At 39.5% G+C, this 23,779-nt stretch overlaps 1 protein-coding gene across 1 annotated transcript in view; it reads right to left on the reverse strand.

The window, feature by feature from the left end:
* Positions 1–23,779, reverse strand: part of KCNK10 (potassium two pore domain channel subfamily K member 10) — a 69,689-nt gene that overhangs the window by 12,963 nt on the left and 32,947 nt on the right. Inside the window, exons 3-6 of the mRNA XM_042047688.1 lie at positions 22,763–22,880; positions 19,954–20,114; positions 5,152–5,338; positions 1,848–1,990 (exon numbers count right to left, since the gene is read on the reverse strand). Coding sequence (XP_041903622.1) covers positions 1,848–1,990; positions 5,152–5,338; positions 19,954–20,114; positions 22,763–22,880 — 609 coding nt within the window. The remainder of the gene's footprint in view (positions 1–1,847; positions 1,991–5,151; positions 5,339–19,953; positions 20,115–22,762; positions 22,881–23,779) is intronic.

Genomic DNA, 23,779 nt, shown 5'->3' on the forward strand with positions numbered 1-23,779 from the left:
TGTAGAACAGCAGCACAAGCAGTTTCTTCTCTGGCATGAAACTGGGGGGTGGTCCCATCTCCACTGCATCCATCTGGACCCAAGCTCCAGTAGCAAAGTGGTTACACTGGGCAAACTCTAAACATACCAACTGATCTTACGTGACACAGAACTCATCTGCCTGTGTCACTTTACCACCCCACACATTTTATAGCTGTGTTACATGATGGGACAGGTTCATGCTAATCCATCCTTGATTAAGAACAAAATTCCTGACTCATAATGTCAGCAGTAGATGGTCAAGAGTGGGCAAAGTTAATCACATACAGTTAAACCAGTATGCTTTGGAACAGCACAACAACCAGGGCAGCAGTACAGTAATGTGTTTTCCTTTACTGCTCATGGATGCAGCTGTTTAGTCCCACTGAAGGTTCTATTCAGGGCCACAGAGTCACAGAGCAGTTAATGTTAAATACGCGTTAGATAATTTCAAGTGGCCCTCTGATTCCTCCAGTCTAGGGTTCATTCTCAGGGACAAATGTAGCTGTCTTTAACGGAGGTTTCCATTCCACAACTGTCCAAATACCACACTCTCAAGCCATCTGGAGGAGTTTTCAGCACACATTCTGTGTGGGCACTACGAGCATATCCTTGAATGTCCTACTGTCTTTCTCTGTTTTACTCCTTTTCACTGGAGGCTGGAATAATGGCTAAGAATAAAGCACCAAGTGACGGCTGTATTGAATATATAAGCCTTCCAAAATGAGAAATACCAAGATAAATGACCAAGCAACATTGTAGTTAAAACAGGCCTTTTTCAAACTTCAGCTAAAGGAGAACAGATTCAGGAGTACAGTGTCTGCAGGAGCCCACCATGGTCAATGGTTTGTGCTGCTGCAGCCTGAACTCAAGTTTTTGCATCCAGTAACCCACAAGGAGTTATCTTTTTTCCTGCAGGCCCGATGCACAGGTGTCCATTTAGCACTGTGGCAGAAGGCATCTTGCATCCATGTGGGAGACCAGATTCCCAGCTCTGGGTGCCTGATGATGATCAACGCAATAGCCAAACCTTCTGCAGTCCCCTTTATTAATGGAGATGCATAGGGGTGCACCAGGCCTTGGGTGCTGTAGATGCCCTCAAAAATTAGAAACAGCACTATGCCCCTGCCAAACTTTGTCTTTCCTGCTCTTTGGTTAACCCTGCCAGGTAAGCTTTGCTAGTAATACAGAGATTGCCTTAAAATTTGAAATGATATTACTAACATCCTCCACCACAGGCTTCAGCTCTAGAGTCATGGAAACTCCCTTTCTATTTTCCACACTTATTTGAGTGAAGCATTAGCAGTATCCTCTTTGAATCGCGGAGAGCATGTTCTGAGTGAATTTAGTCATGCTCTCCTTGATGCTGACTACTCAGTTTCTTTAACTTTTAAAAACAGAGTACACAGAGTAAGGGACCTGAATCTAAACTTATATTCAGAACCATATTCCCTGGCATAGGAAAAGACAGGAAAATCTCTTCATTTTTAAGGAGAGAACACTGAAATTTTTAGTACAATTTCAAAGCTAGTTTCAGAGTAAAGGCTGGCGTCTCATTCCATAATTGCAATCCTACTGATGTGTTCTATGTATTTTTGAGTACTGACAGAGGTGTAACAACCTTGGTTGCTTCAGTTGTTTTTATCCCTTCCTTTGTGAAGGAGCTAAAGATTAGAGCTAACTGTACACCAAAGGTAGACAGTGAAGTAAACCACAAGGAATATTGAACATTGGTCATGCAGAGCAGCACCCTTATTTAGACAAACAGGAATCAGGCACTTAAATCTCTCTTGTAAAATGACAAACCACTGAGAAATTACTAGTCATACCTCTTCTTGTGTCTTCTTGGACAGGACTCTTAACCAGTCTCCAATCATACTCAGGACGGCAGCAAAGTAGGCAAGGCCAACAAGGATCCAGAACCACACTAAGGGTTTATACCACTCCATATATTTGATGTCAGCATTTCCTCCTGAAATAAGCATATACTTATGCTTACGAATCATGAGGTGCCAAAATTATTACAAAATATCTGCAATTCTGAGAAATGCCTAAAAGTATTTCTTAACTCGTCAATAGCACTGTAGTTCTGATAATAAGACAAGAAGCCCATCAGATGGGAGGAACCCCATCTGACACTCTTTTAGATTAAAACCCCATCTGTTTTCAACTAAAAGTCTTCAAAATTACCTGTTGTTCTGTTGCTATGTGACCTGCCAGAGCACCCAGTAAATGCTTTCCTTTGTATTGCTCGTACACTGAAGCAACACTGAAATTCTACTTTGATAGTACTTGCAACACCACAAACACATGTCCAAGAAAAAAGTTTAATACCACTAATCTTCCATATTATGAACTGCCTGCAGCCTCGTAGGTGAGAAAATTTACAGATCAACCCCGTGAGGTTATAGAGTTTCCAGATTTTTTTGGTTTTAGCTACATGACTGAGAGACACGTGCAGAAAAAAGAAACATCGCTTTGTCTTCCAAATCAGGGTATCTGACAGGAAGCCAACCATGCATTAGCCCTGGAAATAAGGCTATACAGTCTGCTTGGATAACACGCCTTCTCTGGCCTGTGACTTCATAGGAGATATGGATCAAACCAAGCAACAGATATCCTACATTGGTCTTCATGAAAGTCTCAGGATGAGCTGGCAAAGCAAGAATGTGAGACATTTGGCAAACCTACTGCACTACGAAGAGCCTCAAATAAGTGCAGTAACAGCCAGGTTGCTGCCTACTACAGAGTAAAATACAGAAATTTTTTACAAAAGAAAGCAACCACAACCTCAGTTTTGAGACTCTCAGTCCCATCACAGTGCTATGTGCACTGCAAAATGAGAGCCAGTGAGAGGCAGGCACAGCCCTAAGCAGAAGAGAGTGAGCAGCAGAGTCTGCAGAGCCCCATAGGCACCACCATATCCCTCAGTGTACGTGAACACCACCTTGGTGGTACCTGTGTAAATCCCTGCCTGAAGAGCAAGCCTACCAGGAGACTCAGGCAGGGGTCTGCATATTTCCTGGACTCCAGCCTTGGTTAGACAAGAGCTAGACACCTACACCTCTGTATGACTGAAGAGAGATTTTAGAGTTTCCCCCTGTTAAAATCAAAATACAGTTCAGCATTTTCGCCTTTGTTTTTTGCAATCTGAGACATTTCTACCACTCTTTAATTTTATCAAGACTCAATGTGAGTGTAGTTACAGTGTTTGAACACCCTCGTGGAAGGTCAGACATTTGAGAATTGGCAGGGACCCAAATATTGGTTTTGATGTTAATCTCTCCCCCTAGACTGCATGAATCACACTCTTTTTTTCCAGTCTTTTAAGAGTCTGAAACAATGGGAGGCAGGGACTGCTGTTGCTATGGTACAAGAAGCCTCTCCTGATCATATGTGTCCCAGAGGAAGCTCACTAGGAAACAGATTGTCTAGATCTATCTTGCAGAGTAATCAGGTGACTGAGAAAGTGTGAGACCACTTTTTTCAGCCTATCAGATAAAAATTGTGCATGGAGCCTGAAAAAACAGAGGTTTTTTCAGGCTCCATGCACAATTTTATTTCCAACAGTAGTACAAAAACCTCCCAGTTTCCCAAGAGCTGGGATTTGTTCTAGGTGGAATAAGCCAGCATAGCTGCATTGATGCTGTTTTACCCATTAAGATACAGTATTTTTGATTTGATGTTGAAGGAACAGAGATACTGAGAGATTAAAGTGACAGAAAATAAAAGGGGCAAAAAATATCTCTCAAAACCAGAAATAAAGCCCAAATCTCCTGGTGATCACCTGCCTTAAACTCTTATCATGAAAATGCCTCTGAAGTTTTCTTATTCAGAGTCTTCCATTTGATTTTTGAAAAATCCTGCTTGTTAGTAGCCACCCAGCTGTGGATTATATTCTCCTAATCATGTGCATATAGAACAATTTAATATTCAGAGCTTTTTTACTATTATATTATTAAACAATACTGGTGTGGTATTATTAAGAAAAATACTGTAAAATAGTTTCATTTCATACTGTGATACCCCAAAGAATATCAGTAGAGTGTTCCTCTAGACATCTAAGTGGTTAAAATGGACAAAGGTCACACAATCACTTCTGTACCTGAATGCTCGTAAAACTGTTTTTTTTTAATATCTGGGTCTTTCTTTGTTCAGTGACTTTATTTTTTCCTCAATAATTCATGTCTTCTATGCCAGTATGTCATAAAAAAGGAGGATTAGAGTCTTCTCTACAAAAAGACTTGTCTACACTACTTGAGCAAAGAAAATTTTGTGATTTTATTTGGTGTTTTTAATTCATTCTTTTTATATGGACTAAGAAGCACAATTTGACTGTTTTTAACACAGGCAACTTAATGCATTTAATTAGGACCACTAACAGGAATAAGGAGTAGAGGTCATGCACTGATGGAAAAAAGTCCACATATTTTAACCACGTTTTTGTTATCGAAGCAGTTGTGTGAAAAAAAAATGTATCTCTCATCTCTCCAGCCAACTATCTCAACTCCCTCTTTGGAAATTGTATATGGGTAGATATTTATAGTTCTTGCTGGTACTGTATTAATCTTAGAGAGTCTCTTCCAAGCACTGAGATACATACCCCATTAGTCCTTCTCTCCTACAAGAGTTTTCCTTAACAGGGCAACTGCAATGTCAAAATTTCTGCCAAGGTTAGGAAACAAAATGCAGGTTCTGAAATGCTGCAGCTCCTGTAGTAGTGGCTCACTACTGTATCTGACCAGAGAATTCTACAGACCTATGGCTCAGTCCTCCATTCATCATTTGGGCTACTTGCTTCTGCAGTCAGCTTCAGACTGAGCACTAATGGACTAATACAGATCTTTAATTCAATGGGAAAGTAATTTGACTTTTGCATAATTCATTGCACAATAAAGGATAATCACGACTTTGCAGGCTCCCATTATTTACATTGCTGAAGGCTTGCAATCTACAAATGGCAAGGCACCTGGACCTTAAATCAACCTGGTGTCCTACTGCACACTAATCCCAACAGAAACACCTGGCATCATTTAACTGGAATATAACCCATTGTGAAGAGCCTCCTCTCTGGAACAGAAAACAAATGCTAAGAGCCAAGGCCCTTGCGCACATTGACTCAAAGCTGCTCACCTGCTACAAAGTCACCGAAGCCAACAGTGGTCAGAGTAACAACTACAAAGTAGATGGACTCCAAGGCTGTCCATCCCTCGATGTATTTGAAGATAAATGCAGGAATGGTCACAAAGACAATGCAGCCTGCCAGGATGAAGACAATGGTGGAGATCACCCGGATCTTTGTTTGACTCACTTGCTTTTTCTAGAAAAAGGAAATAATAGGAAAGAAAATGTTTGAGTGGATTTCTGGAGCTGTATACTTTGTGAATGACATGCTGATTATGCTGGTGTCACCTGCTATTCTCTTTCTGCCTTTTTGAGTTTGTTAGGTGGAATACAACCGTCTCTCTCCCTCTTAGTGAGAGTCTGCCCAAGTAATAGTAAACTTCCATGTCTGGCCCCAGATTATCATGATTCCCATTTTCCATGCACCAGGCAGTGACTAATCTACCACAAACACCACCTGTAAAAACACTCCTGAAGGGCACCAATACACTCCAGTTCAGATTCAATGTGTAAGAAAAAGTGCACATTCACACCTCCACGTGTGTGTGTACACCCACACTGCCTCACCAGCACCAAGCATTCAACAAACAGGACCAAGATTAAAATGAAAATAAAGCCCTTTTCCTCCCACTGAAAAGCTGCAATTTTATGTAGCAATAATTCATGCTTTGGCTTTTCTAGACTCAGGATTTCCAGCTTTCATTCACAAACATGAAGGTTAAATCTCCTTTTCAAAAATAGAAAACTATATTATTGGTTTACTCCAGAAATAAAGGATTTATGTCAAATACCAAACAGCCTGAGAAAAAATTACCTATGTAAATCCACACTGGAAAGCTCTTGAACAAAGAGTATGTGTTACTGGCTGCTATAAACTGAATAAAAATATACCGAGTGTAATTGTAATATTTTACACTCCTAAATCATATAAACTCTCAATATATTTAATGTATACTTAGATTTTGTTTCTATTAATATTAATGCAAGCCTGGATTAACACAATTGACTCTGGCAGATTTATTTCAGATTTTGTCTGCTGTGAATAAACTCAGCATCCAATAAAGTTTCATGAAAAACCTGTAAATTACTAGAAATCTTACTGTGGATTAATTTCAGTGGCAGTGTAAATTCTCTATTTATCCTGGAAAAGCAACGTGGAGGTCACTGTAAGTCATATTTGCAAATTAGTTTTCCAAATCAAGCATCTCCCTTAACCCAGAAATGAGATCTCATTTCAGATTAAGGCATTGCCTAGACAGGAAATAAGATCTCAGAAGTTATCTTTGTAATATACAGAAGGGATATTACCTGACTGGTTAATATCTAACCAGCTTGTGAGCAATACTGTGCTTCCCCAAAAACATGAGCATTTCTTTTAGACGTGCAGTGTCAGACCCTCGTTAAGTACTCCTCTGATCTGAGACGCATTCAGAACCAGGCAGCAGCATAAATGTCATGTTTCATAGATACTTTTAATTCTGATACTGTTTAAGATGATTCCTACACTTAGGGCTTTTTTTTTGTCTCTCTGTGTGTGTGCACTGTTTTCTGTGTCTGGATGAATAGAAATAGTCCAGTAAGATTAGTAACATAATGCCAAATATAAGACATGGAAGAAACTTCCAAGTACCAAGGGGAAAAACAACACAAAAATATAAAACCCAAATTAACTTCTTATTTCCTCTTTCCAAAGAGCTATTTTGAGTATTTTGCTAAAATACCAAAGAATGATCTATCTTCTTTAAGAGTTATGGACACACATTCACAATGGCAGGATTTCAGACTTATTGTATGAGTGGTGAAGGGAAAAGAACTGATCACATGGATGTTACAGAGTGTCCTAGATTGGCACCCTTGCCTTTTATCATTGAGAATGAGGTCTTAACCAAATTGATGTTTATTTTCTAGCTTGACCAACGTGACTTGTTTACTTCTACTAAATGCTTCATTTTCCTGATATGCAAAAATGAAGTGTCAGAAACCTTGCTACAGTGAGTTAGGAGACAACTTGGGAATCCTTGGACAAAAAGTAATTTGGAGCTACCAAGCATCAAAGTTATGCCCAGTAATCCTTCCTCCAGTTCCCACAGAGCAAAATTAAAATGCATTTCAGTACATGTCAGAATTGTCTTGTCTCATGAGAGAAACAGGAACAAAATGAATGGCCTGCAATTCAGTACCAAATGTTCAGGACATCCCCTTGTTCATGGGTGATAAACTCAGCCAAAGGTTGTCGGTTTTTTTAAGTAAAAATGGTAACAATGTTAATGAGAAGATCTGTAAAAGGCCTGACTCATGGTTACTGTGCACCTTTGTCACTCACACAAAAGCAGAGCAGCTGAGGGTACAAATGAAGGCAGAAAGCAATGGTGAATCAGGCATAGCATTTTTAGAGCTGCTGAAAGGAGCACAAAAGCAGGACTCAGAAAAAGAATTACTTAATGAACAGTAACACATGAAATGCAGGATAGAAGTGAAAAGGGGGGTCTTTTTACAGTTAGATATGCATCCAGAGGAAACTCACAGTAGAGTATAACTGCTACAGATAAAAAAAATGCAAATGCATAAATGTGCTTACTAATGGAGTATGTACATTGTAATAATGACACATTAAAAAATGTAATTCACTGCAGTGTTACACCAAGTCATTTTTAAAACAAATAAATAAACGAATAAATCAATAATCACTCTATATAATACTAAAGGTTGAGAAGTCTGAATAACTTCATACAAATTTTTCTTTTAAAGAGTATTTTCAGCCTGGAGCCAAACATAGTCAAATAGCTGAGCAACTTCTGCCAGGGTAAGACATCATCTGAACCCATTTTGTGGCATGAATACAGAATTTTCTATAGGTGTCAAAAAGTAATAGTTTACAAATAGTTTACAAATAGTTTAACAAACACCTTCCCCCAAGAAAGGCAGCTAATCTTATAGCTGTTCAAGTAAAGTTAAAACACCTTTAAAAGAGATATTTTCCACTCTTTCTCTTTTTAAGTTTGTTTACCAACAATTTCTCTCCACAGTGATGAAGCACGTAGTTTGTAAGACATTCTTCAACTATAAATAAATTAGTCCCTGCTAATGAGACCAATTTAAATCCACCTAGAACTAATCTGGAAAACATCAAAGAAGGAATCTAAGAACTGACAGTTTTCTGTGCACCCATCGGGGTCACTTCCATTTTCCAATGACAGTGCTGATTTTATTCTTAAGGTGGCTAAGTGCTAAACTGGCAACATTACTGATATCATCTTGCTTCCATTAATTCAAACAACCTACTGTCAATCTGCTGTAGTGCCAAGAGGGGTAAGAAGAGACAGACTAATGAAAACACCCTTATCAGTGGAATTTAGTTATTATCCATCTTTTCCATCAATAACTGCAGCTTTGTTTTTTCCCCTTTTTCTATTATATATACAGGCGGTTTAGTAGTTTTGGTCTTACCTAATCATTTCATGAGTTAAAATAAACCTTGGGTTTTTTACTTTCTTTTTTCTCTCTCTGGCCCAATAGAGCAAAGCCAGTGTAGTGGATTTTTTATGTCTTCTGCTTTCTTCAGGTGAATTAACTGAGGTACAGTTTTTCTGACCTGATGGTTGACAACAAAAGCACCAAACAATGTTTTTGAGTTTGCAAACTGAGACCACAGGGTTGATATACATTCCTATGAAAAGGGAGCAGGAGACATTAAGTATGGGATCAAAAGAAGCTACCATCATTTATCAGACTAGACTAAATGCTAAATACGTGGAACATATCTATTTCCATGAACAGCATATTTCATATAAGCCTTTTCCAAGATTCGGTAGTGCCACCTCTCATTTCATAAAAAACTCCCCCAGTATACAGTACTACTAAACCAAAAATAGCACTGGAACACTTGCTGCTTCACAGCAAGCTCAGATGGTTTTTCCATCTTCCAAACTTTTCCTTTTCTGAATTCCTGACAAATATCCCCAAGGCTCCGGGCAAGCTGGTTACCTTTTTGGCTGTATGACCAATGGCATATTTTTAGAGTCAGTGTAATATGCCTGCATGGAAAATGCTGTCCTCATCTCTCCAAAAGAGCAGAAAAAACACATTTCAAAGAAAACACATTTCTTTAATATTTCTTTTGTTCCCTTCACCTACTCTTAACTTTGTGCCCTTCCCCATGCTGCCAACTATTCTCATAACAGATTGTCTCTGCCCATGCACTAATTAAACAGCTTGTCTTCTAAATCACTTCCTCCAGACCAAAATATTTTAACACCAGGAATGACAGTCTTCATACTCAAGCCATAAACCAGAATATCACATGTATCAGCTCACAAACATTAGATAATGTCCTTACGCAAAATATGTTTGCAAAGCTAGTGCAGATAGTGCAGACAGTCATAGGTTAACACTGCTTGTCTCTCAGCCAAATGCAAGCCAGTCCTGGTCCAGAGCCTGGCACATACCTCAGTAAGGTGTGATGCCCTTCTCATCAGGCTGTATGGAAAGACTGGCACAGCACTGGCTCACAGAGCCCCTTGGTCATCAGCAATTTGGTCACACCAACGTCTTCGCTGCCTGTAACAGTCACTGTGGATTTTGTCATAAGCTGTCCTAGCTCCTTCACATTCTAAATGAGACTACTGAAGGTAAATGTATTTTAAATATCACTGTCTTGGACATAACACCTAAGAACAATACAACAATCTTTTGTTCTTCTCTGTTCTCTGGCACTGCTGGCTCCAATAGACCCACCTCAGGGCACTGCTGAGCCACTGAGATGACACAGTGGCACCTCTGGGAAAGCGTGTTTAAGAAAGGGCAGGAATGCCAGACAGGCAGAAGACAAGGGAATAGAGCAGAGAACAAGGGAATAACAAGGTCAGGTGAGTGGGAGCTGCTCCATGGCAGCACAGATACTGGAGGGTCTGCAGCCCATGGCGGACCAGAGAAGGACCAGAGGAAAAGGGTTAAGAACAGCAGAGAAACCACTGTGTTCTGCCCCCAACCCCTGTGCCACTTGCTGCTGCACTGGAGGGACTGAGTGTAACCCACAGTAACAACGTGGGTGGAGGAGAGGTGTCTGGAGTGAAGTGAGCCTGAGAGTGAAGCTGAGCTTGAAAAATGGGGAGGAAAGGAATTTTGAATGTTTGTGGGGGTTTTGTTTCTGAGCACTCAACTCAGTAATTGTTTATGCTAATTGTCAATAAATTAATTTAAATTCCACAAGTCAAGTTTGTTTTGCCTGTGAGAGTACATGTTAAGTGATTTTGCTGTCTTTATTTTGACCCATGAGGTTTCTCAGAGAACATTCTATGTTCTTCCCATGTTCTCCCTATCATTGTAGGTAAGTGAGCAAACAGCTGTGTGGGTGCTTACTGCCAGCCAGGGCCTACTCACCACATCAGTGAAGAAGACAACACCCTTTGAAAACAAGCAGCAGAATTATAATATATTTTAAAATATAGATGACATTTCACACACCTCCATGGGTTATGAAAAGGGGTTTGAACCAGTCTACTAGATATGGGCTTTCCTTACACTCTAACCTCGTGGTGCCTCAGTGTTATTTTAGTTCTCATGTTTTATAAAGAATGCTATGGCTGCACGAGAAGGTGTAGAATCCATCCTCTGCTTTTTAACTGTAGTCAGTACCAGAGGGGAGACAGACATTAAAAGCTGTAGGCACTCACATTTATTACTAAGCTTGGGAGAGATAATCCTGAACTCATACAAGACACAGGTCAGAGTAAAGAAGGATTTCTTCCTTATTTTTTTTACATCATTGTTTTTCCCCATAAAACCACATGTCTGTGGGGTGTTTGTCTAGACCCAGATGGAATATGCAACAAGCTTCTGACAGAGCAGCAGCTTTCTCCAATGTCATTTTTGTAAATCTCTATTCATGATCTTGCTGCAGTCATAACGCGAGTACCATGTCATGAAAATACAGAAACACTGCCTCAGAAATTTTCTAGGCTTGATATACCCCTTTCCGAGCTTCTTCCTCTCTCTAGAAAGCACACATAGGGCTTTCTGATATGCACCAGCTAATTTCTGCATGTTGCTTATTACAAAAATAACAATTATGATCCCAAACCTCTGTTATGGCTGACCTATATTCAGCCCAAGGGGAAAAAAAAAAACAAAACAAAAACAAATTGAATAAGAGGAATCCATGTATACATATGTTTCTCTCAAACACTGGAGCAAACAAAGGACAACAGAGGCTGGTGGCATAGACTTCAGCAATTTTACAGAGGCCGAATTTGTAATGCACTGGTAATGTGTTGCTCCTTCCTTCCCTCCTTCAATCCCTTCTGAGCTACACCTTATTCTGGTTTGGCCAAATTTAGAAATATATCCTCTGAGAGAAGGCACAACCACCCCTCCCCCCACCAGGTTCAGGAAAAATAAATTTTCCTCGAAGGAAAGTAAAAGAGATAAAAACTGTTTCTTTAACAAACACACGGGAAAAGGAAAATAATGCTAAATAATAAAATCTTTTGCTGTGAAGAAAAAAACCTGGGAAAATGTTCGAGTCCTCCCTTTGGTCTCCTCAGAGCTGCGGCTTGGCCCAGGGCCAGGCCCTCTGTGCTCAGTGGAAAGTCCTCCTGATGTGCTCTGATATTGAAGCAGTCCAGCAGAAAATGGAGAAAATCCGAAATTCCAGGGAAGGAAAAAAGTTCAATTCTCAGTGTCTCTCCAGAGAATAAGAAACTGAACAACTGGCTGAAAGCTGGCTGGAAAAAAAAAGTCGCTATCTCTGTGTGACCTTGAACAAGCTGCAAACTGCTTTGAAAAGGTTTTGCTCAGCTTTTCCTTCCTCCTCTCAGGCTCAGTTTAGAGGAATAGAAAGGCACAAGAATTAATTTCTGGGCATAGGACAGCGATATGGGATACACATCATAAAGTCACCCCAAGACACACCTATATTCCTCCACCCAGGGAGTGCAAGAATGGGTTAATAATGATTGTTCCACATGGCTTCCTTGCACCTGAATGGATTTTACCTTGCAATTCCTGGTATAACATACTCACCATCAAAGACCAGAGGATAAGAACAAAATTAGCAAAATTTCTGCTACACTTGAGTTGCTTTCCTTGAAGTTGAATAGCTGTAAGCATCACTAACTAAATTAAATACTCAATTAGAGGGCCTAAAATGTCAAAAGCTGGGATCCATAGGTGTTTTAATGAATTTTTTAGTACTAGCTTACTATCCTAGGTCTGTGCAGAAAAAGATACTTTTCTGCAGCTCAAATATAATGGAGGGGGTATGTGATCCAAATAAACCCAACATATGTGAGACAATGGTTTAACCTAAAACAGAATTCAGAGACAAATTTGGCTCTGGATGATGAGGAGTCACTGCCTGTAATGAAGTCACAATCAGTTGTTTTGTTCACCCACAGGATTACCATTTGCCTGTATCTTCGACTGGCACTGGAGCATGAGTACTACTACAGCAAGGTGATCAAAAGCTAAAATAAAACTTCCTGCTGTCTTTCCACCACCATGATTAAAACACCAATTAGAAACCTAATAAAATATGTGGTTTGCAGCATGTCAAGGAGAAAAGTATTTCAGAGACTGGCATTGTAAAGTTACTATTCCTGCCTTTCATTCTTCAGCTTCGTAAGAGTCTACAGTCACACTTCTGCCATTGCTAGACATACTCCAGTGAAGTGTCCAGATGGCTGTGTCTGGACTGCTTTGCATCCAGGAAAAGCAATGAGAACTATGCTTGTAAAGGAGGGCACTGAGGGAGCCCAGGGAGGAAGGAGCAAAGGAAAACATTTGTAGACTACAGAGATGAACAGTTCTCTTTGTAACATATACGTTACTGATGAACTAGACAAGAAGGCAACCAGAGTTTTCCAAAGCTGGAGCACACATCTGGACAATGAAGTCCAGGATTTCAGGAGTGCACATGCATTTTGAGTAGAACGGTTGTCAAACAACATTTTTTGAAAGGATTGAAACATTCTTCCATGCCATGCCCGGCTGTTTCTGCATAATGAGACTCCTTTTCAACAGGATGGAGACAGAAGTTCACCCATCAGAACTGGTTTACAACCCACTCCAGCGTGGTGGGAGATGAACTGCTCGAGTCTCCATATGCTTAATAAGTCATTGTACCAAAGTCTGTTTTCCTGAGGGGTGCACATCAGCCTTAAACTGCTAGAGACAAATGATCCCAGAGTCTAACATCTCAGCACTGACTGTGTTTTTAAAGACAGTAACTTTTGGTCCAAATAAAGTTTGATGCGGAAGACAAGCTGAAATAAAGATAGGCAGAGCATTTGCTGACTGGTGCATCCATGCCCAGCATGCCAGCTGCTGTGTATTGCTCTTACAAGCTGCTTTTTCTGCTATGCTCTTTGTATAGAGCCTACAGAGTTGCTGCAATTTGTGGATTCTTACAGTACCTGCATTCCTTAGTTTCACTTTTATCGTAATTTATAAAAGCATGTCTTCAGATTTAAAACAGAGGAACCAAAAGTGAAATTAAAATGCTCACCATATCTGTGAGGCACTATGGATGTACTGGTAGCAAGCACTAGAGTGTATCCAGATTTTTTTATTACTCTTACATTGTAAAGTTAATTTTTAGCCAAATATGATTTATTGGGATTATGAAGAAAAGCACACTGGCTGCAAATCCCTTCTGTTAGCATTTGGCTATGTGTGTATCCATAAACCTAGAGTTAACTAACTGCAAAATTCAGAACTGGAAGTAGGTTTTATTCTAAATCACTCCTAAACTTCAAGACAGTCCAATTTGAAATGTACATTCAGGTGCACACCTACTTAAAATAAACCCCACATAAGTATCTACATACAGAAACCAATCCTTTGTTGTCTATAAGCACCTCTATTTTAACCCTGCTCAGGGAAATGTGACTCTTAGAGGGACCTTTAAGGTGTGACAGACAAAAGAACAGATCATGAGCTGAGATTGTTTACATGCATTTGTTCTGGATTTGTAAATCACCTTTCTCATCACTGATTTTTTATATTTCTTTGCCATTTAGTTTTGGTGGAAATGACTCAGCGAATTGTTAGGCTAAGCTCTGAACACTGAACTTTCAACTCATAAACCTTGTATAATCTTAGAATAATACTGTGAACGTGCAACAGTAGGTTGAATTTCACACCCTGTCCTGACGGCTCTGTCCAGGATGCCAGCAGATGGCAGATGGATCACTGCATGGGACAGGTTACTCGGTGGAAGTTCGTAAGTGAATATAACTTTTTTTTTTTTTTCAATTGTACCATTTTCCTTACAGAAAATCGCAGTGACTAACACTATATTAAAAAAGAAAAGCTAAAGTGTTAATATCCTCGGTGGGTTTTTCGCAGCTGATGTAATAACACACTGATGCTGTCTAGTAATGCAATGTAATTGAACAAAATAAAAGAGATTGTCTTGATTTTTGTACATTTTCATTATACACCAGAAAGCGGAGAGGAAACTTTTCCATCAGTCTTCCATTAACTTAATCTACTCAGAAATGCAGGTGTCCAGCCATGTATTCAGAACTACAAAGAGGAGTGTACTAGCTAAGGTATCACTTTGGTTATAATACATTTATGGATTAACCATGTCCCAGATTTTGAATTCAGTAACATGAGTGCAAGTCCAGAATGATTTCGCTGGTTTGCCTAAGTAGTGATCTGGATTTGAATTTCTGGCTTTGGGAATGATCTCATCTGAAAGTTCGGTTCAGCTGAAAAAAATGAGAATTGATGCTGCTATGGGGCTAGAAACAAAGTACAGGGTGGGGGCTCTCTGGGGTGAAGCAGACAGGGGCCTTGGGCTATGGGAAGCCTTAGGGAAGAGGTAAATGTGGAACTTCAAGGCCACCTCAACTAAATTCTTTGAACAGCAAACTGTTGATGTCTCAGTTACCAGTCCTGCACTAGTGTCAGGTAAAATGCTACAGTTTTGCTGTAATCCAAGGAAATGAAGAGGAGGAGAGAGATCAAGGGGAGAGAGAGAACAGAGCAAATCCATGGACAGAGGGGAGACTATGAAAAAAGACTGTGTTTTTAAGTGTTCCTCCTCTACACAGTTATTCTCTTATACAAAGTTTCTTTCCCAGATTCTGTTTTCCATTCATTTTCAGGGAAGGAATTAGTAAAAACGATTCCTGTCACTTTTACAGTAAGAGATCAGAGGAGCCAAAAATCTCTAAAAAGAAGTTGAATCTTTAGTGAAAGAGTAGCTAGAGTTGATCAGATGTATTCAGAAAGACAAACAATAAAGTTTAGGAAAAGTAGAGCTTTGACAGTTGCTAAAAGAAGCCCTTACTCCTACCCCAGCCTCATCCCCATCTGCCAACAAAGAACTACTTTTCTTAGGACAGTTCTAAGGTTAGGTGATCTGTACTGCTATCTTTCACAAAAATACTAAGTGCACATCACTTTCATAGCATGTCTCTGGAAACTAGAACAAAACATGTTCTCCAAGCTGAAAACCTGAAAGAAAGGTAGCAGATGTGTCTGTTCTGACAGGCCCCTGGTTCAGTGAAGCACACACTGCTTACAGAGGCATTGCCTTTCTGCACAAAGTAGGGTATTTTCAGTGGTGGCCTTGCCACCACCCATGTCTCTGGCTGCTCACTCACATCCTGGTATTGCAATTCACAGTCTACCTAGCTGTGTTGCCAGACCTGTCCTCAGCATCCTGCTGGAAACCAGAGGAGTGAAAGCAGCAACCAAGCCCAGGAACTGCTCCCAGTGGCTTCACCTCAGAAGCCAGAAAATCCTGGAGTGCTCTCAGAAGCACATTGTTCCCAGGCTGAATGCCTGCATCTGTACTAAACTGCAAGATAAGGGAAGATCATTCAGGTTATGCTAAACCCATCTACTTCTGGTGAGAATCTAAACACTCGTTCAAGGTTGAAAAAAAACTATCCGAATTAGCCTATATTTAACTCATGATAATAGCAGCTGCTGTGTTCTATGACAGTGTACTCTGCCTATGGAGTGCTTTCTATCTTTAGATGCTTACAGACACTGTGTGTACAGAGCAAGCGAAAAGAATGGGGCTTTGTTTTACTGTCTATTATAGAAACATTCACAGGTGGTTCATAAGATCCCTCATGTATGTAAGATAAAAATACTACTTTTTGAAATGCATATTTTATTTCTGTTGTGTCTAGAAAGTTTCACTGGGCAAAAAGCTATTTGTAAGAATTACCAACTTTTAAATTAAATTTTGAGTGTATACGTGCTTTTCCAAGGTAGTCTGGGAGGGCTGATTCATCACTGGACCCAGAAATTGGATGCTTGTGGCCAGTGTATATATTGAATCTGGTGGCCTTGCACATATTCATTTTCTGGGGAATCACACCTGCATGCATGTAAAAACAGACTGGGACCCACGTTCTGCCCTAGATTATTGAAGATGGAACATACAGGAATAACCAGGAGCGGAGAAGACAGGCCTTTGTGGGGGAAGCTTTGGTTTACGTCTCTGACCTGTCTGATGCTTATTTACTTGTACCAAATATAATCATTCCAGTAGGACAGATGGCATAAACTAGTCAATGCATGGTGTTTGGGATAGCATCATCCTGCCAGTGCCTCAGTTTCCTAAAATGGTACATGAAAAGTTCTATTTTTTACAAAGCATTATTTTGTAATGAAATACCTCCAGCCCTACCTACTCATAAATGAGTAGTTGTTTTCCTGGCTAGTTGCACACTGAAATAATGCGAACATTTTGGATTAGAAGATGAGTGGTGGCATGCATGCAGCTCCTCTGCTGAAATATTCTGTCACTACTGTTGGGGTAGTGTGTACTTGATAAGAGCAGATCTCCTTCTCACTTTATGTAGGTCAAATTGTTCTTAAAATTCCCACAGAATGTGTGGGCTGATTACTGCAGTAGTTAAATGTGGGATCCCTAAGATCTAATTTATGGTGTTAATTAAGGTAGGTTTGGTGGGGCTCTGCACAGGTCATGTCAGAAGCAGCAGAAATGCACCAGCACAACTCCTCTGGGAGGAATCCTCCTTTCATCTTTCCAGCTATGCTGAGGAATGCCAGAGGCAAGCTGTCCCTAGTGTGGCATGGGCTCCATGCTCACAGATACACTGTTGGATGGAGCAAGAGACCTGTTAAGGAAATGCTTTGGGTGAAAGGAGTGTGGTGACAACAGAAGATCCTTCCTCTCCTTCCCACCTGCCAGTGCGTGCATACTGCCTCTTACCTAGCTTCAAAAATGGTCCTAACGACAATGCAAGATCATGCTGCCTTCAAGTCCCTTCCACCTGTACAGAAAATGACAAAGTTGCAAGGACTTCAGGAACTCCTGGCTGCCCTGACACCAGCTGTGCAACATTCCTAAGAGTGAACTGGATAAACAGAGGCAAGTGGATACATACAGAAGCAGAGTGCTGAGGCATATGAACATGGAAACTCCATGCATTACACAAATGCTGAGTTTCCTCCCAGGACAAATAAGACAGGTAGCTAATTTGTACTCTCACTAGAGCACAGACGCACACTCAGTGACTACTCAGCTACCTCTAGAAGATTTGTCAGGCACACCACCCAACATTTTATTGTTTTCAGCATCTTTTTAGCCTATGTTTGTTTCTTTTAGTTTCTTGCTAACTATTCTCCTAATTTTTATGTCCTCTCTTTTAAGGTGGTAACAGGCTGTTTTGCACCCACGAACATGCTGCATTTCAGTTCATTACGGAGACGGTTACAAAACAAGAAACAAGAGTTGTACATTTAATTAAATTTTGCTCAGTGCTCAGGGTTAAATCAAGAACTGTTACTCTACTTGAGGCTTCATCTGATTAGGTACAAACATTTATGAAGCCTAACAGTGTAAATATAATGTGATAATAAATTAAATAATTACTAAATTTATAATGATTATTATATTCTGCATATATCAAATGTTACGTAAATAATCACTTAAATTGAAACCACTGGTATTAAGACTAGTTACTAAGATACATGTAAATTCTAAACTATATCAGAAATATTTCAAATAGGTGAAACTCATTACTAAGAATAATGAAGGAAATTATGTATAACCCTGTTCACCAAATCACAAAATAATAGATGTAATAGAATGTAATGGATTTATGACAATCAAAATAAAAGGAATGAACACACAGCTAAACAAGAAGACCACAATCTCTAAATTCCTTTGGAAGCTGACAAAATACCAAGGAGGAAAACAAATGCTTTAGATGGCTGTAAGCAAGAAGCAGCTGCATTAACTCAAGAAAATGAAGGAATACTTTAAATACCAAAAGAACTCACATTATGTGCCAAATATATGAAACATTAGGATCAGCATTCATCTGTGAATCTTAAAATACTTCGAGTATGTATTATGCTTTAGCAGGGAGGCTGGAGCAGGTGATCTCAAGAGGTCCCTTCCAGCCCCAGTTATTCTGTGATTCTCTGATTGTTTTAATCATAAACTATCATACTGACAGTTTAATGGTCTTGTCCATGTGACTCAGAAATACAATACTCAGCTGACAATTAGTTAAAGATTTTCTGACTCTCAATTCATATCACGACTTCAAGATTGTCATTTTTCTTGGGCAGAAGCAGGCTGGAATGTTCAGAGATTCCACTGAAGTGAAGCAGGTAGAATAAAAAAGTAGGCAAAAAAGAAATTAGGGATCTTACTTGCGTTTTTGCCAAACTAAACTGAGACACCTTTCAATAACATTATTTTCATTAAATGGAAATATAAGCCTTCTGAAGTGCTCTCCAAACAGGCATGTACATGCTTACTCACCCATAATCACTAGTCACTTTTTACTACATCTATTCTGAGATACTATTTATGTCTGGTCTGGGACACTTCAAAGTCATTTAATCAAAATGAAAAGTGCTTATACTTCAGTCTAATACTTAATTACTTCCTTTCAACAAAAACAGTTACAACTAATTTGCTCTCACCTGTGGGAATGTTTTAGAAATAGATGTCTATTAAACTAACCAGCTTGGGCAGCTTCTCATCCACTCCATCCCTGGAAAGACTTACCTTCAGTTATGCCACCTCCAAGGGAAGCATCACACAGGTCACCTCTAGAAGTTCTGCCTCAAAGAGAGAATCCCTGAAGTGAACCATTAGCAAGTTAGCAAAACAGCATTTGCCAGGTCTGTGGCACTGCTTGCGAAGGAACTGCTTACAGCATTTCAGACTCAAAAGCAGAGGGTACTGGCAACATAAAGGGAAATTACATATGCAAAAGTCTACACAAAAATTTAGGGTAGGATGTGTTCATGGCAGGCAGGGCAGGTAATGATCATGATTTCAGCCAGTGGCATTACAGCAGTTTTTGTAGTAGAGCTGCAGATCTATTCCAACACAGCTGTCCCCTTGCAGTGAGGGCATATCACTCAACCATCTCTCTTCCCAGTTTTACTCTCACAGCAGCAACCCTGCTTTCCAAGTCTTTTAGGCTTTATCAGCAGTACAGTCAGGACCTACTCCACATCCCTATTCCTTCAGGGAACCATTACCTTCTCTCCATTTTCAGTGAACAGATGTGCCTATCTAAAGCAACTTGTGGTGTTTTGAAGACTGTTTTACAACCATTCTTTGTAAGGACACTAACTTAGGAGATACATTCCCCAGCAATACCCTCAATAAGGAAATTCTGAGTCGGATCATCATCTAGAGAAGTCTATTTCTCTCCACTTACAGACATTAACTGTCATCTCAACTAAACATGTAAATGTTTCATGGTGTCCAACACGTACAAAATGCCGCATGTAATAGCAACCAAATTAAGAGCAGGCTATACAACACAAGCAAAAAACTGTCAGTGAACTTACTCTGAAAACTTTTTCCACCCTTGCAATACCCTTCCCAAAGATGGTTCCAAGTTGGTCTCCAATCCCAGCCAGCAAGAAGCCAAACAGTGGAATCCCAAATAGGGCATACAAAATACAGAAAACCTTGCCACCAACAGTGCTTGGGGCCATCTTCCCATATCCTGAGGAGAAAAACAATTGTCAGACTCTCAGAACTTATACACAGCTTTTTAGAAAACTAATAGGTTTAAAAAAACTGCTCTTGCTGCAGGCATACCTTTGTTCTGTAATTCCTATTTATAGTTTCAATGGCATTATGTCATTTCCTGGGCAAGCCACCCTCTTTTATTCCATTTTTCTTGAAGCCTCAATTACCCATATTTTCTGTAGATTCAGCCTATCTAAAATTGCTGTTTGCTTAATTAAAGCTGATATCACGGCACAAAAATCCCTCCATGATGGCCTGGTGCCTGCATGCTGCAGCTCTCCTTGGCCTGTGCCAATGGTTTCCTGACAGGAGTGTGATTCACCTGACAAGGCTCATTTTCAGTGGTTAGCTCATACTCTCCTCAGCCCCTCATCATACTGACTAGTTACACTGCAGCCTCCAAACTGTACCCACACTATGCAAATCTGCCCCTGAACTCTTTTTCAGTAAAGCATTATGACTCCAGTAGCCATGGTATTTCTGTTAAAATGCTAAAGAGAAAAAAACCAAGAATTGACAGTAATATTTGCACCATTTTATTTAAGATCAGGTATCTTAATTGAAATGTCATAGAGATTTTGATTTTAACTATACATAATTACTTAAATATTAAAAGTTATCACATAATCACAAATAACTGATGCAATAAAGCGTCCAGAGAGGAGGAGATCTACGAAAGTATAAGGTCCTGTTCCTGTTGGGTTGGCAACACTGGCACTGGCTATATCCCTCTGTCATGGGATGGTGAAAGAACTATGCTGACATACAATAATGCATGTCCCATAACCTACTGTCCTTTTCACAGCTGCATCCATCATCCCAGATTTCCCCTAAAATTCCAAGAAAGTCCAGGCTCCAATGGCCACTGGACTGAGGTTGACCAGGTCATCTGCTGAGTTTCTGCTTAAGAGGAGCCCTAACAAGCCTCTGGTGGATAAACTAAAACCATTTTCATGCCCTGACACAATACTCAGACTTTATGCAGCCTATAAAAATTTCTTTCATGGAGAAGTTAGAACAAATATGGGCAAAAATCCAAGGTCTTTTCAATAAGTTTTTTAAATAGCAGATGTCAATGAATACGCCTGCATAAACTATGCCTATGTAGTGGCATTTACTTTAATGAGTGATTTAAAAGCTTGTCACTTGGGACTATTGAGTAAACAAATATTAAGGGACGGTTTTCTTACTTTGGAATCAGAAACTTTTTCTTTCTTGCCACCTGCTGGTTTTATGCTACTATTAAAAATACATGGTAATGCAGCTTAATATAGAGGAACACAGATTGTACACTCTATACTATCACTCTTTCCCCCTCACTTTGACAACAAAGAAAAGGCAGAGCCAAAGGCACAGACTCCACTGTTAGAGATGATCCCCACAGCAAGTCTTTTAACTGCCACAGGATTTTTTTTGTTTTTGTTGTATAAAAAGCCTACAGAATTTAGTCAGATTCTCACACTTTATTGAAGGGTTATGTGATTGTCAAGTTATTTGTCTGTACAGCCACCAGTGTGTGCATCACAGCTGTAATGTGGAGAAGCACTTTATACAATATTTAAAGCAGAATAATACTCAAAGACAATGCAAATAAAAATCAACAATTTGCCAGTGATTTCCAAATAATTAGATCCCTTGATCTGATTACTATGACAGCACTGAAATCAAGCTTAAAATTATAAAAGTACTGTATAATTGTCAGCAGATTCATTTTATCAACAATGTTATTAGTTTATTTTCTTTTTCCTTCAGACTGTCTTCTGAAATGCGAGCTTGTTGAACATTCCTCAAGAGAGGAACTGGCTCAGAGAGGAGAGATTAAAAAACTGGCTCAGAGAGGAGAGATCAAAACCTTAGCATATCCAAGGCCAACATTCAGAGATCAAGAGACTAAATACATTGGACACAATGCATGGGGAGAGATGATTAGGGCCTGAATAAGGATCTTACTAAAATTAGTGGTTCAAGAAAAGTGAAGGGAGCAGTTTAGTATACCCATTTAACACAGGGAAATGTGTCAATAATTCAAGGCTATGAATTCTAGAATGGAAAAGTAAAATTGGGGGGTTTTTTACAGAGTATATCATTTGTGGAATTCCTTCCAATTGTTAGTATGAAAGCAAGTACGAATTTTAAAAAGGTTGTAATAGGTATGAGAATACATTTCCAGTTGCAAGGAGTAAGGTATGAGAAGAATTGCTTCTATCAAACTTCAGAGCATAAGCCAAAATTAATTTGTGTTCTTAGGAAGAAAGTTACACTTCTGGGCAAATTCATCTATAATATTAAAATCCAAATTCCCAACAACCATAGAATATTTCATTGGTACAGCTTCATGATCTTTTTAGTGAAAATTGAGACCATCTGCATCTACATCAAGAACAGGGTTATAAAGCCTGCATCAGTCTTACCTGTTTTCAGCTCAGCATTGCTATTCTACCCTAATTGTGTAAACAGCTTCTGACACCCAGAAACTCGGTGTCCTTGACACATGCTGGGGTCATGTCTTCTGCTAACAGAGAAACACACTTCAGCTACTTTTTTCTTTGTTGTCTACCTTCCTCAAATTTATTTCATTATCCACGTCTCAGCGTGACTATGTATTTTAAAACATAAACATACCTATAGTTGTGATGACAGTTCCAGCAAAGAAAAAGGCACCTCCAAGGTCCCAGTGGCTGCTGTTGTTAGAGGAATTTCCAATGGGACTGACTCCTGCATTATCAGCCTCAACAGCGTGCTGCAAAGAAAACAAAGACTCAGCCTCCCGCATGCCTTAGTATCCTACGCAAGTTGGTATAGGCTCCAAAGGGAAATTTCTAGGACCATGGAAACAGCTTTGATCTAAGCTTTTTAATATGTGCTCAAAGTATAGTAGCATCTTTTGCACATGTAAGTTGAATAAACAACTGAACTGAATATTCATTAAGGTGGAACAAAGATACAATGCATAAACAAATGACAAAAGATACAAAGCAATTGAGAAGTAGAGGGCTGACACCACAAATTCATCCATAAATACCCTTCTCGTAGTGACTACTGCCACAGGAAGAATTCCTCAATGGAAACAGGTCATGTTAGAAGCAGCTAGAAAGGTGGTAAATAAAAATAATGTTTATGAAGTTTATTAAGAGAGTCAGCCAAGGATTTATATTCCCAGACAATTAGTAATTGATTAAGTAATTTATATTTTATGCTAACTACTGAAAAAAATATGGCATATATATACCCCATCTGAAATGAACAAGTAAGATAGCTATAGAAACATCATGAAAAAACTCGGTGATCAGCTCAAACTTCCGACTTGCCAATCTCATGTCCACAAATACAGCATGATACAGAGACTCACAGAAAGTGCTTGAATTAACTGTATCCTGAACAGAAGCTGAGATAGATATACTGCTTCCTAGTCACTGTCCTGTGTACCATATAGTACTGAGTCAAACCAGGCAGACATATCAGCCTCCTGAATATTTGTTGGGAACTTCTAAAAATGCACCACATTGTATCATGGGGAGATACACATTCATTTTTCATTAGAGCCTCACAGTCCAAAGGAAGATGGAGCTTAATAAATCAGCCTACAAAGCACAAAAATAAATCTCCCATCAGCATCTGGCATATTCACCTGAATTGCTC

Source organism: Corvus kubaryi, unplaced genomic scaffold (genome assembly GCF_017639235.1).
Source record: "Corvus kubaryi isolate FWS band 111438036 unplaced genomic scaffold, C.kubaryi_AGA036_p1.0 66, whole genome shotgun sequence".
Lineage (NCBI taxonomy): Eukaryota > Metazoa > Chordata > Aves > Passeriformes > Corvidae > Corvus > Corvus kubaryi.